A 19,463-nucleotide genomic window follows, 5' to 3' on the forward strand; every position below is an offset into this window, starting at 1 on the left:
AATTCTATTTTTTTTTTTTTTGAGACAGTGTCTTACTATGTAGCCCTTGATAGAGTGCCGTGGTGCCACAGCTCATAGCAACCTCAAACTCTTAGACTTAAGCGATTCTCTTGCCTCAGCCTCCCAAGTAGCTATTTTTCAGTTGTCATTGTTACTTAGCTGACCCAGGCTGGGTTCGAACCCGCCAGCCTCGGTGTATGTAGCCGGCGCCATAACTACTGTACTACAGTCACCAAACCAAGAGATTAACTTATTAACAACAGAAGAGAACAGGTCATTGTTCCCCTGGTGGACAGCATTTTAAACAAGTGACAGAACTCCTGGGGCAGATGGTGACCTGGTGTGTCTTGGGAGGTGATACAATGGGGGGAGTGCATGACCTTACCTACCTGTATTTTTGCTGAAAATGCTTAATCTGAATCTAGTCACAGGAAAATAATCTTTTACAAGACAACTTGCTGGTCAAGGGTAGGGAATGCAGAAACTGTTGCTTGACATTTTTTTCTTTTTTAATTTTTAAGACAGAGTCTCACTCTGTCACCCAAACTAGAATGCCGTGGCATCATCATAGCTCACAGCAACCTCAAACTCTTGGGCTCCAGCCATCCTCTTGCCTCAGCTTCCTGAGTAGCTGGGACTACAGATGCCTGCCACGACACCCAGCTAGTTTTTCTATTTTTAGTAGAGACAGGGTCAGGCTCTTGCTCAGGCGGGTCTCAAACTCCTGAGCTCAAGGAATCTACCCACCTTGGCGCCCGAATGCTAGGATTACAGGCATGAGCCATTGAGCCCAGCCAGGCCCATTGTTTTACATTTTAAAAAGAGACCAAGGGGGAGGGGGGGGAATAATCAAATGCAGTGTAGACATACTGCCTGGATTCTGGGTTTCTCAAAAAAAAAAAAAACAAACAAAAAACAAAAATGCTGTAAGGGAAAAGAGAAGAAAATAGAATATGAACTATATATGAGATAATTTTAAACCAGTATTATATTTGTTGGGTGTGACTTTACAATGACATGTTGAAGCAAACTGAAATCATCTAAATATGGACTGGATGTTAGAGTCTACCACAGAATTACTATTTATCTCATAATTGTTAATGGCATTTTCGGTATATGGCAGTTTTTTTAAGAGATGCGTAATGAAATGTTTAAGGGTAAAACATCACACCGACTACATGCAAATAGCTAAAACAACTTGCAAATAAATAGTTCGGGAGAAAAATATTTATGTAGCAAGGTTCAGACACATAAAACATGCAGCAAAATCCTACAATTACTGAATCTAGGTGGCAGTTTTTTGAGTGTTCACTGTCCATCTTTCCATTTTGTCTTAAGTTCTCAATATAAACATGAAAAGGAACAATACTGCCCTCTGGGCTCGATACAAATTGACAAGAGGCCTCAAATCAACACTTCGTGGTCCAGTGGAATTCCCCCTGCTCACCTTTTTTTCTGCTCTTGCTTTGTTTTCATCTGTCTGACTCACAGTAGCTCCCGGTAATGACCCTGCTTGTTCTTTGAATAGATCTCCTTCCTCCTCATCAAAGATATTAGCAGTGGACTGGACTTTGCCTTTAAAAAGATACCGCAGCATAAAGTTACACTAAGGTACCATAAAAATCTATAGATTAAAAATTCTTCCCTCTCAAAGAATAAATAGAAAAGGTTATGTCATTTCTTGATCTGTTATAAAGAACTAGTAAGTGGAACTATATTTTTCCCTTGAAATTTTTCAAATAGCACAACAGCAGCTGAATTTGAAACACAGGACAGACAAGTTAACCATCTGCCTGACACACTGTTCCAAGCAGCAAGCATCTTTATGTTTAGAGTAGCTTGGAATGGCTTAAAAAGTAGAGACCTACAGGAACAAAGATCATTTAAAGGGGCCATCAAGTCAACCATTCTAAAAATTGGAGAAGTGAGGGCTGGCTCCTACTTTTAAAAAATCAAACAATACAAAAGCAGATAAAAACAAATACTGAAACCCCCAACCCTCCAGCAGCCCACCCAAACAAGATAGACGTAGGAACAGTTCAGTACACGTTTCTAATTCCCTTGAAAGACATACTAATGAACTAACTTTAGATATTCACAGATAAGGCTATCAATTATAAGACTATTTTAACAATGTTTTATAATTTCCATTTTCCACTTAATGTATCCGGAAAATGTTCTCAAGTGAACACGCACAGACCCGCTCTTTTTAACAGCTTTACAAAATCCCACTGAATGGAATGGCCATTAGCTTACCCCACTGAGGAATATTTGGGTGGTTTCCAGCATTCGCCACAAGCACTGCTGTGCCAAGTGAGGCATGCGTGACTGAAATGAGGGGACTGACTCCTGAATGTCCTGAGAGATCAGTTATCATTGAAAGCAGCATCAACTTATCTGTGATTCCAAATGAGTTCTTAAAGACATCCACTAAGTGAGAGCCCTTTGCAGCTATCAGCACTACTACTTACATTCACGGTCAATTTGGTCAGTCTAGATGCATCTGGTAGTGCTCTTTCTTCATAGACTCAGTAGGCTATCTTCCCTCGCATTTCTGCCTCCATTCTTACTGTTTACCTCTAACACTGCACGAGGCTGGACAGCTGGCTTCCACATGCACTCTGGTTCCACCTATTCCATTAGGGCATCCTTTCCTTTTTCAAGTTGCTGAAAATTGTGTGCACCTTAGTGATCTACTTTTCTTTTCTGGAAAAGTGCCTGATGAATCTAAGTCTTGCTATTCCAAGTGTGATCCACAGACCACCAATTTCTGCCCACCAGGGACCCTGTTAGAAAGGGAGACTCTTGGGGCCCACCTTAGACTCAGTGAATCAGAATCTTCATTTTGACCGAGAACCCCTGGGAAATTCATCTGCACATTAAAGAATAAGGTAAAAAGAATGACTCAGCGCACATATGAACTTACATCTGAAGGGAGAAAAAAGGAGAGTTTCTAGGCAGGGGCTGGAAACCCTGTCGTATAAAGAAAGGTCAAGAACACCTGAGTTTTTTTTGCAGAGAGAAGAGAATATGGGAACTAGATATTTAGCATGTGTCATTCTGTTCATGACATTCACTAAGGGAGGCTGAAAGAAAGTGTAATTAAAATTTGTTCTGTAATTTCAAAGGTCAGAATTAGAAATCCTGAGCAAAAATTATAGAGGGAAAGATTTCAGCTCTCTGTAAGAAAGATAATCTTTTTTTTTTTTTTGAGACAGAGTCTCAGTTTATTGCCCTCAGTAGACTGCCATGGAGTCACAGCTCACAGCAACCTCTAGCTCCTGGGCTTAGGTGATTCTCTTGCCTCAGCCCCCACCAAGTAGCTGGGACTATAGGAGCCTGCCACAATGCCTGGCTTTTCTCTTTTGTTGTTGCAGTTTGGCTGGGGCCAGGTTCGAACCCACCACCCTTGGTATATGGGGCCGGCACCCTACTCACTGAGCCACAGGTGCTACCCAAGAAAAATAATCTTAATAGTTAGTTTTCAGAGCAGAAAAGATGGGTTTATAAAACAGAACCGTGTAAGGCACTACAATTTTTCAAGTACAGACAACTCAGTGATGGGAATGCCTGAGAAGGGATTCTGATACTACGAGAGAGATACAGAACCAGAGGGGCTTATGCCCTTTTAACATCAATCATTCTTTTTTTCCTTAAATTCCCATAAACAGAGGCAGAAACAGGTACCTGTCTTGGAAGGTTTGCTGCTGGATGCTGCAAAAAAGTCGTCGTCGTCATCATCATCGTCAAAGAGGCTCGAGGGAGCTGGGGTATAGGAGCTTTTTCCTGGTGGGGGCTGCTCAGGCTTCTGGGCTTCCTTCAGTGACGGAGCAGAGGCAGCACCAAACACATCAGTGTCTGCTGTGGATAAGGGACAAGACAGCCACAGCCCTGAGCCAGTGTGGACCTCCTATCGCTACGTTAAAAAACAATACCACCCTCTAAGAACTTTCAGTTTCAGTTCATTCATAAAACTCATTAAGAGGGCCATTAACCTCCTTCCAGTACTGCTATAGAACATCCCACAGCACAGAATTATCTGGTCATTCAAACATAAAAGAGTCCAAGGCCTATGATTTCGAGAAGAATATAAGCTAACCTCAGTAAATGAGTTCTCTCCCTTTTTTTTTTTTTTTTTTTTGAGACAGAGTCTCACTATGTTGTCCTCACGGTAGAGAGCCGTGGCATCACAGGTCACAGCAACCTCAAACTCTTGGGCTTAGGCGATTCTCTTGCCTCAGCCTCCCAAGTAGCTGGGACTACAGACACCTGCCACAATGCCTGGCTAGTTTTTGGTTGCAGCTATCATTGTTGTTTAGCTGACCCAGGCCGGGTTCAAACCCGCCAGCCTCAGTGTATGTATGCGGCCAGCACCCTACTCACTGAGCTACGGGTGCCACTCAATGAGTTCTTTCTATGATATAAGCTGTCCGATGCCCTCTGAAGCTTCTGGGTGCCTCCTACTCTCCAGCCAGTCTTCAGGAGATAAAAATTTAAAAACTGACAAAACAGCAGTTATATAGTTTTTAAAAAACAAGCCTTAAAAGTTACGTTACCTAAAAATACAGAAACAGCTCCTGCTGGAATTTTCTTTCCAGGTTTGGAGGATGAAGACTCTAGAATGAGAAAGAAATGGATAATTATTTTCACAAAGAAAATAACTTTCCTTGTTAGACTCACCTTCCTGAAATATGTGCAACATAATACATGAATAAAAGGAGTCTCTGAATTTTTCCTAAACAAGCCATTTTAAAATTTCTTAGTATTTTCTTCTCTACTGATGTCAGGACTCCCATGGAAGGTCACACAGACTGTGGACAAGTAACAACAATGCGGGAGAGTCCGAGGGAGGCAGGAGCAGCGCCACCAGCGCTCACCAAAGTAGTTCTAGCTTAACCCTTTCCAGTTTGATGAGAATGAACAAGTAAAAAACAAGGGCAAAAACTGGGAGATGGGCAGAAGATCCACATCTCCCATCTCTTCTCATGGCCGCCCAAGAGAAGACATGGCTTCTGTTAGTCCCTATTAAATGTTTCTTTCTGAGAAAAAAAAGTGAGATGTCAGTGAAAAAAATAAAGAGAATGAGGACCAAGAGGAAAACTAGGAAAGCCATTATCAGCCAAAAATGAAGAGCAAAAGTCAGAGGGTAGCTGGGATGGCCTCAGTAAAGACAAAAAGGAGCTTCAGAAGGGCCCCAATTCTAATCATGTGCACCTAGGAGACTGAGTCACTTACAATAACTAATTGCTGGCTCGGCGCCCATAGGACAGTAGTTGAGCGCCAGCCACATACATACACCGAGGCTGGAGGGTTCGAACCTGGCCCCGGCCAGCTAAAAAGAATGACAACTGCAATAAAAAATAGCTGGGCATTGTGGTGGACACCTATAGTCCCAGCTACTTGAGAGGCAAGGGAATCACTTAAGCCCAAGAGTTTGAAGTTGCTGTGAGCTGTTATGCCATGGCACTCTACCCAGGGCAACATAGTGAGACTGTCTCAGAAAAACCCAAAAAACTAATTGCCAATGGCTAAGAACTACCACAAACCTAGTAGGATAAAATCTGTAGGCTTAAAAAAATATGTGCTTTTATAAAACTACACAGATGATGTTGGTGTACGCTACTGATCTCCAACCTTATATGCAATGTCAGAAATGTTTCTTGATTCTACCAACATTCTGATCAAAAAGAAAAAGAAAAAGAAACAAATGTTTCCAGGTGGGCTGCAGTGGCTCATGCCTGTAATTCCAGTAGTCTGGGAGGCCGAGGCAGGAGTACTGTTTGAGCCTAAGAGTTCCAGATCGGTATAAGCAAGAATAAGACCCCATCTCTACAAAAGACAAAAAAATGAGCCAGGTGTAGTAGTACCCGCCTATAGTCCAAGCCGCTCAGGAAGCTACTTTGGGCCAGTAGTTTGAGGTTGCAGTGAGCTATGATGATACCACACACACTATCTGGAATGACACAACAAAATTCTTGCTCAAAAAAAATGAGCAAGTGGCTCACACCACTTGTGAGCGGTGGCTCACACCTGTAATCCCAGCACTTGGGAGGCCAAGGCAGGCGGATTGCCTGAGCTCACAGAGTTCAAGACCAGCCTAAGCAAGAATGAGGCCCCATCTCTAAAAAAAAAAATAGCCTGGCATTGTGGCAAGCACCTGTAGACCCAACTACTCAGGAGGCTGACACAAGAGAACTGCTTAAGCCCAAGAGCTGCTGTGAGTTGATGCCACTGTGCTCTACCAAGGGCGACTCTGTCTCAAAAAAAGAAAGTAAGATGGACTTTCCTTGTTTGACTTTGTATCAATTCTCTCCTAAGAAAGAGGCAAGACTGTGACGTAGATTTACAGGTAGATCTACAAAAAGGTACTCTCTTTTTTCCAAAACATGAATTAGTGAAGATGAACTGCGTTTAACTGAACCAAGGTAAAAACAACAGCTTCCTGTTAACAAAGAATTCTAACTCAGGAACAACTTCAGGATTCCATGTCCTAATGGGAAAGAAACAATTCTAGAACTCTTCGAACCAAGAAACAGAGGTAGCCTTAACCCCAACCTACCTTCATGAACAGGGGCGTGAGCTTGTCGATCGCGGGGGGCTTCCGTGAAGAGGTCACTCTGGTTGTAATAAGGTATGTGACAAAGAATTCAAAGAATTAGAAGAAAATGTAGCTGCATTTGAAGATTTCTAAGGAAAAGTAACCTATAAAATTAAAAGCTCCACATTTACTATTCTGCCAGTAAATCAGTTGTGAAGACTATGGTAAAATCAGACCTTCCATAAGGTCTGCACAGGAATTAAATACAAAGATGGAAGAAGACAACAGATTAGAAGAGAAACAATCACCTCATCCAGTAAAGTATTCACTCTTCACACTCTTACATCTTCTCCTTACCTAACAAAGGGCATCAGGATACAGTAGTTCTCATTCTGTGATTCTTAGATTAAAATTTCCCAAAATAGGAGAGTGGAAGAAACTTCCTAAAGAGAAGCCATTTTTCCCCCACTAAAGAAACAAAGTGAGCATCTTCCTTGTGGACCCATGACAGCTACAAAGAACCAGGCTGGGTGCCACTGACTCACCTCCTCATCGTCATCATCAAAAAGTCCCTTGCCTCCACTGAACAGGCCACCTTTGGAGCCAAATGGTGAGAAGTCTTCGTCGGTCAGCTTGGGGGGTGCGAATAAGTTATCTTCCTCATCTAGCAAATGGAAATGTTGTGCAGGGAGCATTAAAGGTGGGTTTGGAACCAAAATTCCCAGATTGTCTTTTATTGCTTTGAAACTGGCACTGAGTTTATCCCATCACATTTAACAGAGTCTGTGAGGGCAGGGCGATGAAACAAAACCCCACTCAACAGTCCACTGAAGCCCTGAAAGACTCTCTGAACTCCCACTCTCAAGTATGTCGAAGTCTGGAGCAGACAGAGTGAATTCTTTAAGCAATCTCCCTTCATCAAGACTAATTTGAAAGCAAGTATATAATTCTATTGCCACACTTAAGACTCAGCATGTCAAAAATCTTGGAGAAGGCAGGACACACTGAGCAACCCACTGACGTGGTGATGAATGGAATATACTGGACATTGCTATTTAATACAAAAGGTCCCCATATAGTCTCTCTTGAGAACAAATGCTAGAAAGCCCTAGTTTCTATACTTCTAGAAGATGTTAGAAATGACCACTATCAAATCAAATAATTCAAATCTTTACAGGCATTTTTACTCCATACCGACTTCTCCTCCCAGCATCCCAAAACATGCTTTTAGATGCTTTGAAACAGCAAATGGAGACATACCCTAATTTGTCAGCCTATTAAGTAACATTTTATGAATTAAATAAGGAATATTCCCAAGTCAGAAAGTTCCTAAAACAGCAGAATTGAGGGGAAAGGCCTACCATCTGACGGAGTTCTCCCTTCCTTCTTCTCTTTCAACGTCTTCTGAGGTTTTGCTTCTCCTGAGGATAAAGCTTGAAGAGTATTTCATGGTTTTAAGACTATGTAGCCCACACTTGGTTTATACAGAGGGCACCCCCCCAAAATACACACATTTTAAGGTAGGAAAAACTGTATGAACATTGTTAATACTCAATATAAACGGATAACAAAAGATGAATCGAGTCATAATGAGCACCTCTTGAATGGCAGAAGTCAAATGTGACTTGAGATTTACAAATTTAATATAGTTTTTTCCTTTCTTAAAATGTGTATACATTTTTTGGGCACCATCTGTATATACAGATTCTTTACACATCTGTCATCTTCATGACTTAGAAGCTATGGGCAAGATATTCAACCTTGCATCTTAGTTCCAACAGAGAATTTAATTCAGTGCCAGCCCACAGTGGCACACAGAGGTACTCCTTTGTAAGGTGGAGGCTTCTACTTCTGGACCAGGCTCATATGCATACCCAGACTGTATTTGTTAAAAAAAAATTATTCTGCTATCTTTCTACCCTAATAAATAACCAGAGCACAGGGTATAGTACATTTTTATTTGTTCAAAATATAGTAGTAAATATTAAGTCAGAGACTCTTAGGTGCCCATGACTCTCTGCCATACCTATTAATCTCCCAAAATTACAGGTAAAATGCTATCCAGATATGTATATATGCATTTTTCTTCTGGGGGCCACAGCATTCATGTAATAAAAGGAATCTAGAAACCATCCAAAAAATAAGAAACTACCATATAAGCCTCTTGTGCCTTAGTAATTAAAAAAGAAAATCTGGCCAAGCATAGTAGCTCACGCCTGCAATCCTAGCACTCTGGGAGGCTGAGGTTAGAAGACAGCTTAAGCTCAGGAGTTCAATACTAGCATAAGCAATAGTGAGACCACCTCTCTACTAAAATTAGAAAAATAAGTCGGACATGGTGGCACAAGCCTGCAGTCCCAGATTCATGAGGCTGAGGCAGGAGAATCACTTGAGCTCAAGAGTTCAAAGTTGCAGTGAGCTAAGATGATGTCAACTGCACACTAGCTGGGGCAACAGAGCAAGATTCTGTCTTAGGAGGAAAAAAAAAAAAAGGAAAATCCACCCTTGGTGAAGCCAGCATTGGGCCTTACACTTCACTGACGACCCAACCCCACTTCTCTGTGGCTCACTTGTCTGCTCCTGTCCCATTCGGCTCCCGCCATCCCCTTTGATCCTGGCCGCCAGCTCGTCAGCAAACGTCGGTACACTTCTTTTCTATACGCAGAAGAGACCAAAAGAATCACTTATCGTGTAGCAGATAAACTAGCACAGTTCATTTTCGAACACCTAACAAAATTATGCAAACAATAGCAAAAAAGTTGAACTGAGGAGAAAGTAAAGTTTCATTAAACAAATTTAAATGTATATAGCTTATACAGATCACGCAAGGAAGAGGACTTATAAGATGGTCCTTCAAAGGCAGGTGCTCTTTACCTCCTTATTTTTTTAATCCTTCACTTTAACACTTAAAAATCTAGATAAGAAAACTGGTACAAGATGCTTGGGAATGGAGGGAGCAGCACTATGGTCTTAAAACCCTAGAACTGAACAGATTCTATTAACAGATGATCTAAGTTGTAAACTAATAAAATTCAGAGAAGAAAGTGGTATTTGTGAGGCATTCTGGGAAGCTCGTGTAACTGAAATGACAAATGCGATGGAAAACAAGATGGCTACAAATACAAGTGAAAATGAAAGAGATGTGGGTACCATTTCTAAAACACTGCCAAGGGATGGCAACTATAGTCTTTCTTACTGGTCTAGTGCTTTCCTCAATATCTTCAATATCTTCCTCTTCCTTCTCAGAGTCAGCAAAAAGGTCACAGCCATCATCATCCTCTTCATCGCTCATTTGTGTCGTGTGCTAGGAGTATGAAATACCAGGTTAGAGATTAGGTACAGACATCAAGCTGAGAAGGAGGTATTGTCACTTGGCCTTTAGGCTCCTTCAAGAAAGTAACAAACAGCTTTTTAAAAAGAAAAATGATGACAATCATTATGTAGCAAGTTATGAAGCAATCCACTTGTTGCCAGGAGTAATGCACAAGATTTACTGAAAATCTAAATAAAGAATGTATTCATTAATGAAAGGGGAAACGTACAATCATAAAACATTCAAAATGTTCATCACCAGAGAAATATAAACAAAGTAAGCACAGTCTTATCTTAGAATGCTGAGTAATAATTAGAAGGAACACGTTGTAACAACTGGAGTTGCTCTAATTTTTCCAAAGGCAGCCACCATCAGAATGTATAATTTACATAGTCTACATGTTTCAATAAATAAACTGTGCCATACACAATGCTAAAAGCATTTATTATTTAACTTCATCCTTACTACTCTGAGGTTAGCTGTAGCATATAAAACCAATCTATTTTTTACAATAAAAAGAAATGGGTAAGCCAATGCTTTTAATCACTACACTGTACTATTTGAAAAACTGTATTTTTAGACCTCAAAAGTCAATTCCATAGAGCGAAATAGCCTCTGAAGGAAGATTGATTAATAAAATTATAGAGACCAATAACATTTGTAAATGCAACCAGGAAAATACAAGTACCAACCAAAAAGTGCAAACTCCTTCATTTGATTGTTGGCAATTTTTGTGAAAAAATATTTCCTGGTTAGGAAACTGAAATATAAATTGAGACAATCTCAATACACTATGGTACGTATATTGTTGTAGCAAAAATTTAATTAAAATCATCGCCCTAGTGTTGGTAATTTAGTAGGAAAATTGATACACATGACCTATAATTTATAAGTATCAAACAGTATCAAGAGCCGTTAATGTAACACTATACCACTTTATTCCTAAGAAACAGTTCATAGAGGCAAAGGATTTCTATGTATAAAGATATTGAACCCAGCATCATCTAAAAAGTAAAACTCTAGAAATAAACTATTTTCCCTTACACATTTAGAGACTATGACAGTATTATGTATCAACATGTTTAAAAATACTACATGTTAAGTTTACCAAGCAGGCTCAGCACCTATAGCTCAGTGGTTAAGGCTCTGGTCACATACACGGGGGCTGGCAGGTTCAAACCTGGCCCAGGTCTGCTAAACAGTGACAACAACAACAACAACAACAATAGCCAGGCATTGTGGCAGGTGCCTGTAGTCCCAGCTACTTGGGAGGTTGAAGCAAGAGAAAAGCCCAAGAGTTTGAGGTTGCTGTGAGCTGTAACGTCACAGCACTCTACCCAGGGCGACTCTGTCCCAAAAAAAATCCAAAACAATTGTTTACCAAGCAAATTACAAAGACTAGCTAAAATGACAAGGAAACATGTTAACATAGAAAAGCAAAAAATAAAATATGTATATTATGAACAGAATATGCGCTTAGATAAATATTCAAAAATTAAGATAACTTTGCTAAAGAGACCAGGATTTGAAGTTTTCATCATATGAGAATTAATCTCAAAGTTTAAAGCAGAGAAGGAGGATTCACGTGAAATAGTTCAGTTTGGGTAATTAGGCCTTCTCTTGGAGGCTCTGTTTTCCAATTTTGTTTTTTACTTCTTTCTTTTCTAAGAAAAATAAAGATAAATTATAAAGTAAAATTGGGGGGGAAAATACACAAAGGGGGCAAATGGCCTAAATGCATGAAATGTGTATAGAAAAAAATAGCTATAAACATGAAAAAATCCCCACTTTGTCAATTAAAATTTTAAAATAAAGTCGTTTCAATATATGAACCTTACCTGGTTTTGATCATTGTCACTATGATTGGGAAAATCTTCATCTGACTCCTTTGGGAGGGAAAAAAGGCTTTGTTATTAAACAGGCTTTACTTGGAAGCATAGAAAGGATTTCAGGTCTGAGTCTCTGGGGCAAGCTTGAGTATGTCAAGTTGAGGAAAAGCTCTGATACTCAGTCCCTCTGTACCAACTTCTGGTCACCTTCAGTACCCAGGTGCAGGTAACATGGACAGTTGGCAGTATCATAGAGGGTTGTTCCGGGCTACATGTAATTATTGTGATTCACTTAAACATCTCTAACACTTTGTTCATATCATCTGCACTTTCAACTCTAATCTTTGGTTTTAAAGAGCTGTAATCTTAATTAACTAAATTAACAAAAGTCAGTCTGTTACTTCACATTTTGGACTCCACTCTAAGTAAGATAACTACTTCATCAGGCCCAAGAAGGGAACATCAGTATTTGCTACCAGCAAATTGTTCAAGATTGGTGGGTTAAAGACACAGGATTCAGTTAATGACCAACTGTTACAGCAAGACTGCTTAAGAAAACATCACCTGATCTAGAAGTTTTACACTAGAAAGTCTTAAATGGAGACCTGTTTCTGTTTAGCTCTACATTTAAGACTTTTTTAGTACAAAACCTTCCAAGAGGCAATGTACTCAAGGACTATATCCTGGGCAGAGATTCTACCAAAATATCTAAGCTTCCCTCCTTAAAATATATGGGGTGAGAGAGGGATTTAGTGGCAAGGTAGGGTAGGGAGAGTAATAGTAAAAGAAATCAAAGCAGTTTTCCTTGTTTTTATACATAAGACAAAAATGAAACCTAACCTCAAGGAAAAACTTCAGAATATGGCTTCTATGACTGTTCAAGTTTTATGAAAACAGATTGCTAACTCATAAATATGTTCCTTTTCTTACTAAACACATCCCAAGCTTCCTGCCCACCATGACCTGGCCAACTCGACAGTCCTCACCTCTTCCTCTTTCTCTTCTTCACTGTCCACAATACTGCCACGATCACTGCCTACAGAGCCTTCTGTTGAGAAGAGAGGTCAGAGATACCATAATGAGCCATAAGAAAATGTCCTTAGCTCCTTCTTAAAACCATAAACCACTATACAACAAAATCACAGACTTTGATAAAACCATCCTTGCCCATTTATTGAAATTTAAAATTCTTCATTATGGTGAGGAATGAGACATATACTTTCAAAGTATCTCACAAGATACTCACCCCCCAAAAATTATTCATTGCATACTGAAAAAAAAAGTGAGTTGTATTCTTCAAAGATCATGAAAAGGTCATGAAAAGGTCATTCTTCAAGGTCATGAAAAGCAAAGAAAGGCTGAAAAACTGTTATCAGATTAAAATATGATGAGAAAGATTCAAGAACTAAATCCCATAAATGACTGGCCCTGGATTGAGTCTTGGATCAGCGAAGAAAAGAGACAAACTATAAAGGACATTTTTGGGACAGATGACAAAATGGTAACATGACTGAGGATTAGATAATAGTATTATATCCAGTAAAATTTCCTGATTTTTATAATTACATTGTGGTTATAGACGAGAATGTCCTTACTCTTAGAAAGTATATAGACATGGAAATACTTAGGAATAACAGGGCATGATGTCTCTCTTTGTCTATATATACACAGAATCAATCATAAAATGTCTGAATGAGAACTGTTACTAACAGCTGGTAAACCTGAGTGAGTCTATGTGAGTTTTTTGTACTCTTCTTGCAACTTTAATGTAAAGTTTGAAATTACTTTAAAACAAAAGTTAAGGCTCGGCGCCTATAGCTCAACTGGCTAAGGCGCCAGCCACGTACACCTAAGGTGGCGGGTTCGAATCCCCAGCCCGGACCCGCCAAAACAACAATGATGGCTGCAACCAAAAAATAGCCGGGCATTGTGGCGGGCGCCTGTGGTCCCAGCTACTTGGGAGGCAGAGGCAGGAGACTCGCCTGAGCCCAGGAGTTGGAGGTTGCTGTGAGCTGTGATGCCACGGCACTCTGCCCAGGGGGACAGCTTGAGGCTCTGTCTCAAAAAAAAAAAAAGTTAAGGTAGAAACGTTAAAGGTCACAAAAAATCTGGTGAAGAACAGCACCTTCACTGGACAGCTCTCCAAGGCCTACATCTTCTTGCTCCATGAACAGCTTTGATCCAATGAGATATGGTAAAGGACGATCGATGTACAGATCCTATATGTAATGAAAGGGAACAAGCCATCAGACATTTAGGTTGGAAATAAAACTGAGTTTCCCATCTGATGTCCTGTTCCAGCTGAGTACCCCCAAATAAGTTACATAATAAAGGTGGAGAATGAGAAACACAGCAAATTAATATAAAAGGAAGAAAAAACATCCATTGTTTAAAAAAAAGTGAAATCCTAGGTAACATTGGCAGGGTAAAGCTGAATCACCCCTTCTCAGAACTCCATTCCCTAAAACTTGTGAGCATTCTAACCCTCCCCACCTTCCTCCTCTAAAACACATTACCAGTGAGCAAAAAAAAAAAAAGGATGGATACATACACACACACACACACGCATATAAAAGAACCTGTGTAAGTTGATCCCCAAGGGAGTGTAACAAACTGGTCAACATAAGGAATGAGGCCTACTGTACTGATAAGGACATGTGGTGCATGTCCAGTCTATGAAAATCAGGTAAACTTATAAGGAGGTGGCCAACCAGGAAGGTTCTACTGTCTATATAACATATAATTATCTATGTAATTATACAATTACATATTATATAGATCACACAAATATGCACTATATAAATAAAATATTACTATATTTTCATATTAAAATAAGTATTTAATGCTTTAACATATTTTTAAATAAATATTTATTTCTACAATTATTTATATTAAAAATATAATTTTTGGCTCACCCCAATGTTGCTTTATACTACTTTCATATATAAAATACATATCTGAGGATCAATAATAGTTTCAAATTTGGAGAACATACCTAGGACATAATCTAAATGCTTGGACATAATTGTAAGAAAGTAGGTGGGTACGCCTGGGTGTGGCAGGGGTACACAGGTCACAAATAAAGCACAGAGGGTCCCCAGGTGGATCTGTTTGCATTGCATCAGAGCAAAGAGAAAGCGGGAACAGAGAGCATCCCACGTGGGCTAAGTGAAAAGAAACACTGGCAACCAGGCAATGTCTACAGTTGATGTAAAGAACTGAAGAAATGCACCCAAAAGACGGACAAGAGCCTCTATATGAGGAAAAGAAAACCCAAGAAACAGAATAATGGTTCAACACCACTCAACTTAGGAAAGTAAAGTTAGTAAAGTGAGACCAGATGAGAAAACAAAGAAAGAGGACAGTGGCCGTGACAGTGCACACTGCAGACGTGCCCACATCAGCCTCTCCACTCGTTAGTCCCACGACACACATGTTAAAAGTTTACAGTGAATGGCGGCGCCTGTGGCTCAGTCAGTAGGGTGCCAGCCCCAAATACCGAGGATGGTGAGTTCAAACCCGGCCACGGCTAAACTGCAACAAAAACATAGCCAGGCATTGTGGCAGGCGCCTGAAGTTCCAGCTACTCAGGAGACTGAGGCAAGAGAATCACCTAAGCCCAGGAGTTGGAGGTTGCTGTGAGCTGTGTGACGCCATAGCACTGTACCGAGTGCAATAACATGAGACTATGTCTCAAAAAAAAAAAAAAGAAAAGATTTACAGTCAAGAAAGAGCTCCACCCTAGGCCTGGCTCATCCCTTGCAAAGCACTGCCCTTTGATCACAGTTATCTCTTCCCTGTCAAAGGACCTTGTGGGCAAGGCAGGGGAGAACAATTTTGACAATTCACAGGACAGAAGGAGTGGGAGGATTAATATAACTGTTAAAGGTACCAAAGCAGTAACAGCAATCAATCAGGTGTAAAGAAAAGACGGCCCTAACTTGGACAAATCCTCTGCTCGGGGACTCAGAAGGATCCTCCTAAGAAAGAGAAAGTGGTGTGTAATTTGGAAGTATCAAGTGTGGCCCAGGCAATACATTTCCCAGGGTCTCTGCTGACTTCTAAATCCAAACAGTAAAAAAGCAAGCCACCAAGTGTACCAGTGCTAAAGGATGTGCCCCAACTTGGTAGGACTCTGCAAAGCTCAAACTGCAAGAGAAACTTACAGTTAAATGAACGTTTTGTGGCACGCTTTAATTCATAAGACACTTATGACCTGTGTGCCACAAAGACTCTGCAAATCAAGATGGCAAACTTCTGTGTTTACTACTGAGTGGCTCTGTGTTGCCCTGACTGTCTCCTTTAAAAATCTGAGAAAGCACCAGAAAAATCAACACCTGCTGTGATTACAAATAAAGCTGCTGTGAGCATTCACATCTTGGCTCTTTATTAGTCACAGCAGCTTTATTTGTAACAACCAACCTGGGAAACAACCCAAATGCCTTTCGATCCTTCTGCAGTCTTCCTTAGCACAAGCTGCAGAATTTCCGGTTCCCAACACTGTCTGCCTCTCATGAGCCTCCCCACCCTTCAAACTCTAATTCAAATCTCATCTGTGCCCCAGCATCTAGCTGGAAGTCACTGTCTCTCACAGCGGGTATGACAGCTACTCTCACAAATGTCTCCTCTCCCCCACCAGACAGTCGGGTCCGTGTCCTGCAGCTCTGCACCCTCTAACGGGGCACGTTGCCTCGCACCTCATGAAGGCTGGGTCAATGCTCAGGTGGAGCACGTTTTTCTGACGGAGTCAACATAAGACTGCTAAGCGACACACTCACCTCCTAGTGGCAAAATCCATGACTTAACAACCATGTGCCCGAGTACCCCAGACACAAGAGGTGTAACACGGAACATTTAAACTGAACGTCTTTACCTTTGGTTCAAGGATCAGCTCCACACGCTCATTAGCATCATCTTCTTCAGAGTCTGAGTTTCCTGCTTTGATATCAAGTTGCTCAAATGCACTGTCCAATACTTGTAAGCCATAGTTCACAGCCTCCTGGACTTTAGGAATAAGGTCTACTTCTTTCTGTTCTCGGGTCTTCTCCTAAAAAACAAATACCATGCAGTATGAATCTCCAGTACATTGCTACCATCCCAAGAAAACACTGAGTGTTCTGGGGCAGCACCTGTGGCTCAGTGAGTAGGGCACCAGCCCCATATACCAAGAGTGCTGGGTTTGAACTCAGCCCCAGCCAAACTGCAACAACAACAACAACAAAAATAGCTGGGTGTTGTGGTGAGTGCCTACAGTCCCAGCTACACAGGGGGCTGAGGCAAGAGAATCACCTAAGTCCAAGAGCTGGAGGTTACTGTGAGCTGTGATGCCACAGTATTCTACCAAGGGCAACAAAGTGAGACTCTATCTCTTAAAAAAAAGAGAGAGAAAGAAAACACTGAATGTTCTCTAAAGCCTAACCTAGTGCTTGAAATAAAACAATTAAAAACGTCAAAGTCAGATTCTGCGGAATGCCTTGACACTAGACTTTGGATAAAGACTATAAGGTTTAAATCCTAACTTTGCCGCTTTCTGGATATGTGTCAAACTCCCAAGGCCCCAGAGCTCCAGGTTCATCTTCTACTCAAACAGAAGTACAATTGCTGTGTGATGGTTTAGCTAGAGAAAGTGTTCAAAACACCCTGACTATGAATGGGCTCTTCTCAGACACGAGAGGAATAAAGCCTAGACTTTTACATCCATGATGACTACCTCATTAGCCTTGACTAACAGTCCCTTGGACAATGGTAGGAGTTAAGACTTAGGAGAAATTCTCTAGCCAGAGATATCACTCTCCAATTACAGTGAAAAAACAAAAACAAAAATACCCACTGGACAATTACAATTATTTTTAAATTTATTACCCAGGAAAAGGAGATCAGTTTCATCTCTAGTCTATTTTGTATATCATACTAGAACAATGCTCCCCTTAGGAAAAAAAAAAAGTCTATTTATATTATCAACCTGCTGAAAACTTCCCATAGGTCTCTACTTCCTAAAATAGCAGCTCCCAGTGACAATCTCCTCACACCCAACTGTGCCATCACTTGTGAAAAATAATGAAAAATGACACTACATGTATCATTTCCCCAACTCACGAATATTCTAGACATTGATACGTAAGTAGAATACTCTAGACATAGATACAGTGTTGTTCTGATGGTCAGCAAGGTATATTGTTTTCTACTTGGGAATGCATGCTTCTGAGTTCAGTAGCTATTACTGTACTGAGTTTGTGAAAATACGTCTGTAAAATAAATTTGGAGTGACTTTTATAAAATGGCTCACTAAACAGCCATCACTTTCAAACTGAACTTGAATACTACTAAAAGTTCATTTTTTTTTTAATGCCAGGAATAGGCAAAACTGTAGCTGCTTTCTAACATCCTTCCCTAGTCTAACAGCTTCACCTGCTACAAGTAATAGTTACTGGCAACATACCAATGTTTTCAAGTGATTTATATTATCTGAATAAATCAAAGCTAATTTAAAGCTACTCCCATAATAAATGTATTCTCATTCCACTGTGCTTTCCTGAGTGAAAGAAAAAGAAAAAAGTCTGCCAGAGTGCTGGAAAGTACCTAACCCAGAGTTCAAGGTACAACGTGAAAATATCTGAGCAAGAGGGCAGTTGCATCTGTAACACATGAAGCCACAGGAAAAAAATTACCTATGTGGCCTGCTAAACCTGAAATATTTACTAACTGGCCCTTTACAGAAAAAGTTTGCTAACCTTTGTCTTCCTATGGTATGATTCAGGAATTTAACACTATATTTCAGAAATAAATGCAAGCATGCAACCTGTGGGTGGCTGTCAGGAGCGGGCTTCCCCTCTTCCCCCACTACCCTGCCCAGAACCCCTCACCAGCCAAGTGGCAAGTCTTGTTTCTTCTCAGAGCCAAGAACTCACTGGCAGTGACTCAGTACAGGTACCTGTTCTGGTCTTTCTGTCTCAGCCTTAGGTACTGGTTCCTCCACTTCTTCATCATACACACGCTGAATGTGAAAGCAAATTCATTTTCACAAGGTCAAAACATCATTTGAAATAAATCACAACGGTAATAACTTAATACTTCATTTAAAAAAAGACGAACATGGGGAAGAAAATGGTTATCCAACAAATGGCCTAGGCCACTGCCAGTGGGTCACAGTCAATTCACCAAAAATGAATAACAAAAAGATACAAATGACTAGGAAATGTGATCAACCTCATTGTTGATCAAAGAGTTGCAAAAACAGCAAGATACAAGTTTTTAAGCCTTTTCATGATGGCTTAAAATTACATAATATTGATGGGCAATGATACAGGTATTCTCACCCAAGGCAACAGAGAACATCAAATGGTATAACTTATCAACCAGATAATGAGGCCATTAACATTTGGAGCAATGGAAATGGTACAGGTAAAATATATTTTTATTTTGTCGCTTGAAATGACAGTTAAATTTTCGTTAACCCGTTTACATGATGGTAGACAGACAAAATTTCCCTGATTTGCAAGGCCAGGCTTCTGAATGACCCTTACAGCACAGATAGGCAGGATTCTCTTTTACAGAATAAATCCATCACTGCCAACTCACTGTGATTTTCTTTTTTTCAAGTTGTTTTTTGTTCAACTACTAATATAACTTGATATTATACTTTATAGCAAGTATAACTTGCTATAAAAAGTCAATATAAAAGAGTTGATTAAGGCTCAGTGCCTATAGCTCTGCAGCTAGGGCGCCGGCCATATACACCAAGGGTGGTGGGTTCAAACCTGGCCCAAGCCAGCTAAACAACAAC

General features: G+C 40.4%; 1 protein-coding gene across 1 annotated transcript in view; it reads right to left on the bottom strand.

Moving 5' to 3' along the window:
* The window catches only part of WASHC2C (WASH complex subunit 2C), a 60,247-nt gene that overhangs the window by 35,339 nt on the left and 5,445 nt on the right, over window positions 1-19,463 (bottom strand). The window contains exons 4-16 of the mRNA XM_012813844.2: window positions 18,612-18,674; window positions 16,554-16,727; window positions 13,806-13,899; window positions 12,667-12,728; window positions 11,690-11,737; window positions 9,735-9,842; window positions 9,109-9,193; window positions 7,900-7,971; window positions 7,084-7,202; window positions 6,560-6,617; window positions 4,557-4,616; window positions 3,688-3,861; window positions 1,448-1,575 (exon numbers count right to left, since the gene is read on the bottom strand). Coding sequence (XP_012669298.2) covers window positions 1,448-1,575; window positions 3,688-3,861; window positions 4,557-4,616; window positions 6,560-6,617; window positions 7,084-7,202; window positions 7,900-7,971; window positions 9,109-9,193; window positions 9,735-9,842; window positions 11,690-11,737; window positions 12,667-12,728; window positions 13,806-13,899; window positions 16,554-16,727; window positions 18,612-18,674 — 1,245 coding nt within the window. The remainder of the gene's footprint in view (window positions 1-1,447; window positions 1,576-3,687; window positions 3,862-4,556; window positions 4,617-6,559; window positions 6,618-7,083; window positions 7,203-7,899; window positions 7,972-9,108; window positions 9,194-9,734; window positions 9,843-11,689; window positions 11,738-12,666; window positions 12,729-13,805; window positions 13,900-16,553; window positions 16,728-18,611; window positions 18,675-19,463) is intronic.

This window comes from Otolemur garnettii, unplaced genomic scaffold (genome assembly GCF_000181295.1).
Source record: "Otolemur garnettii isolate 467f Iridium unplaced genomic scaffold, OtoGar3 scaffold00315, whole genome shotgun sequence".
Lineage (NCBI taxonomy): Eukaryota > Metazoa > Chordata > Mammalia > Primates > Galagidae > Otolemur > Otolemur garnettii.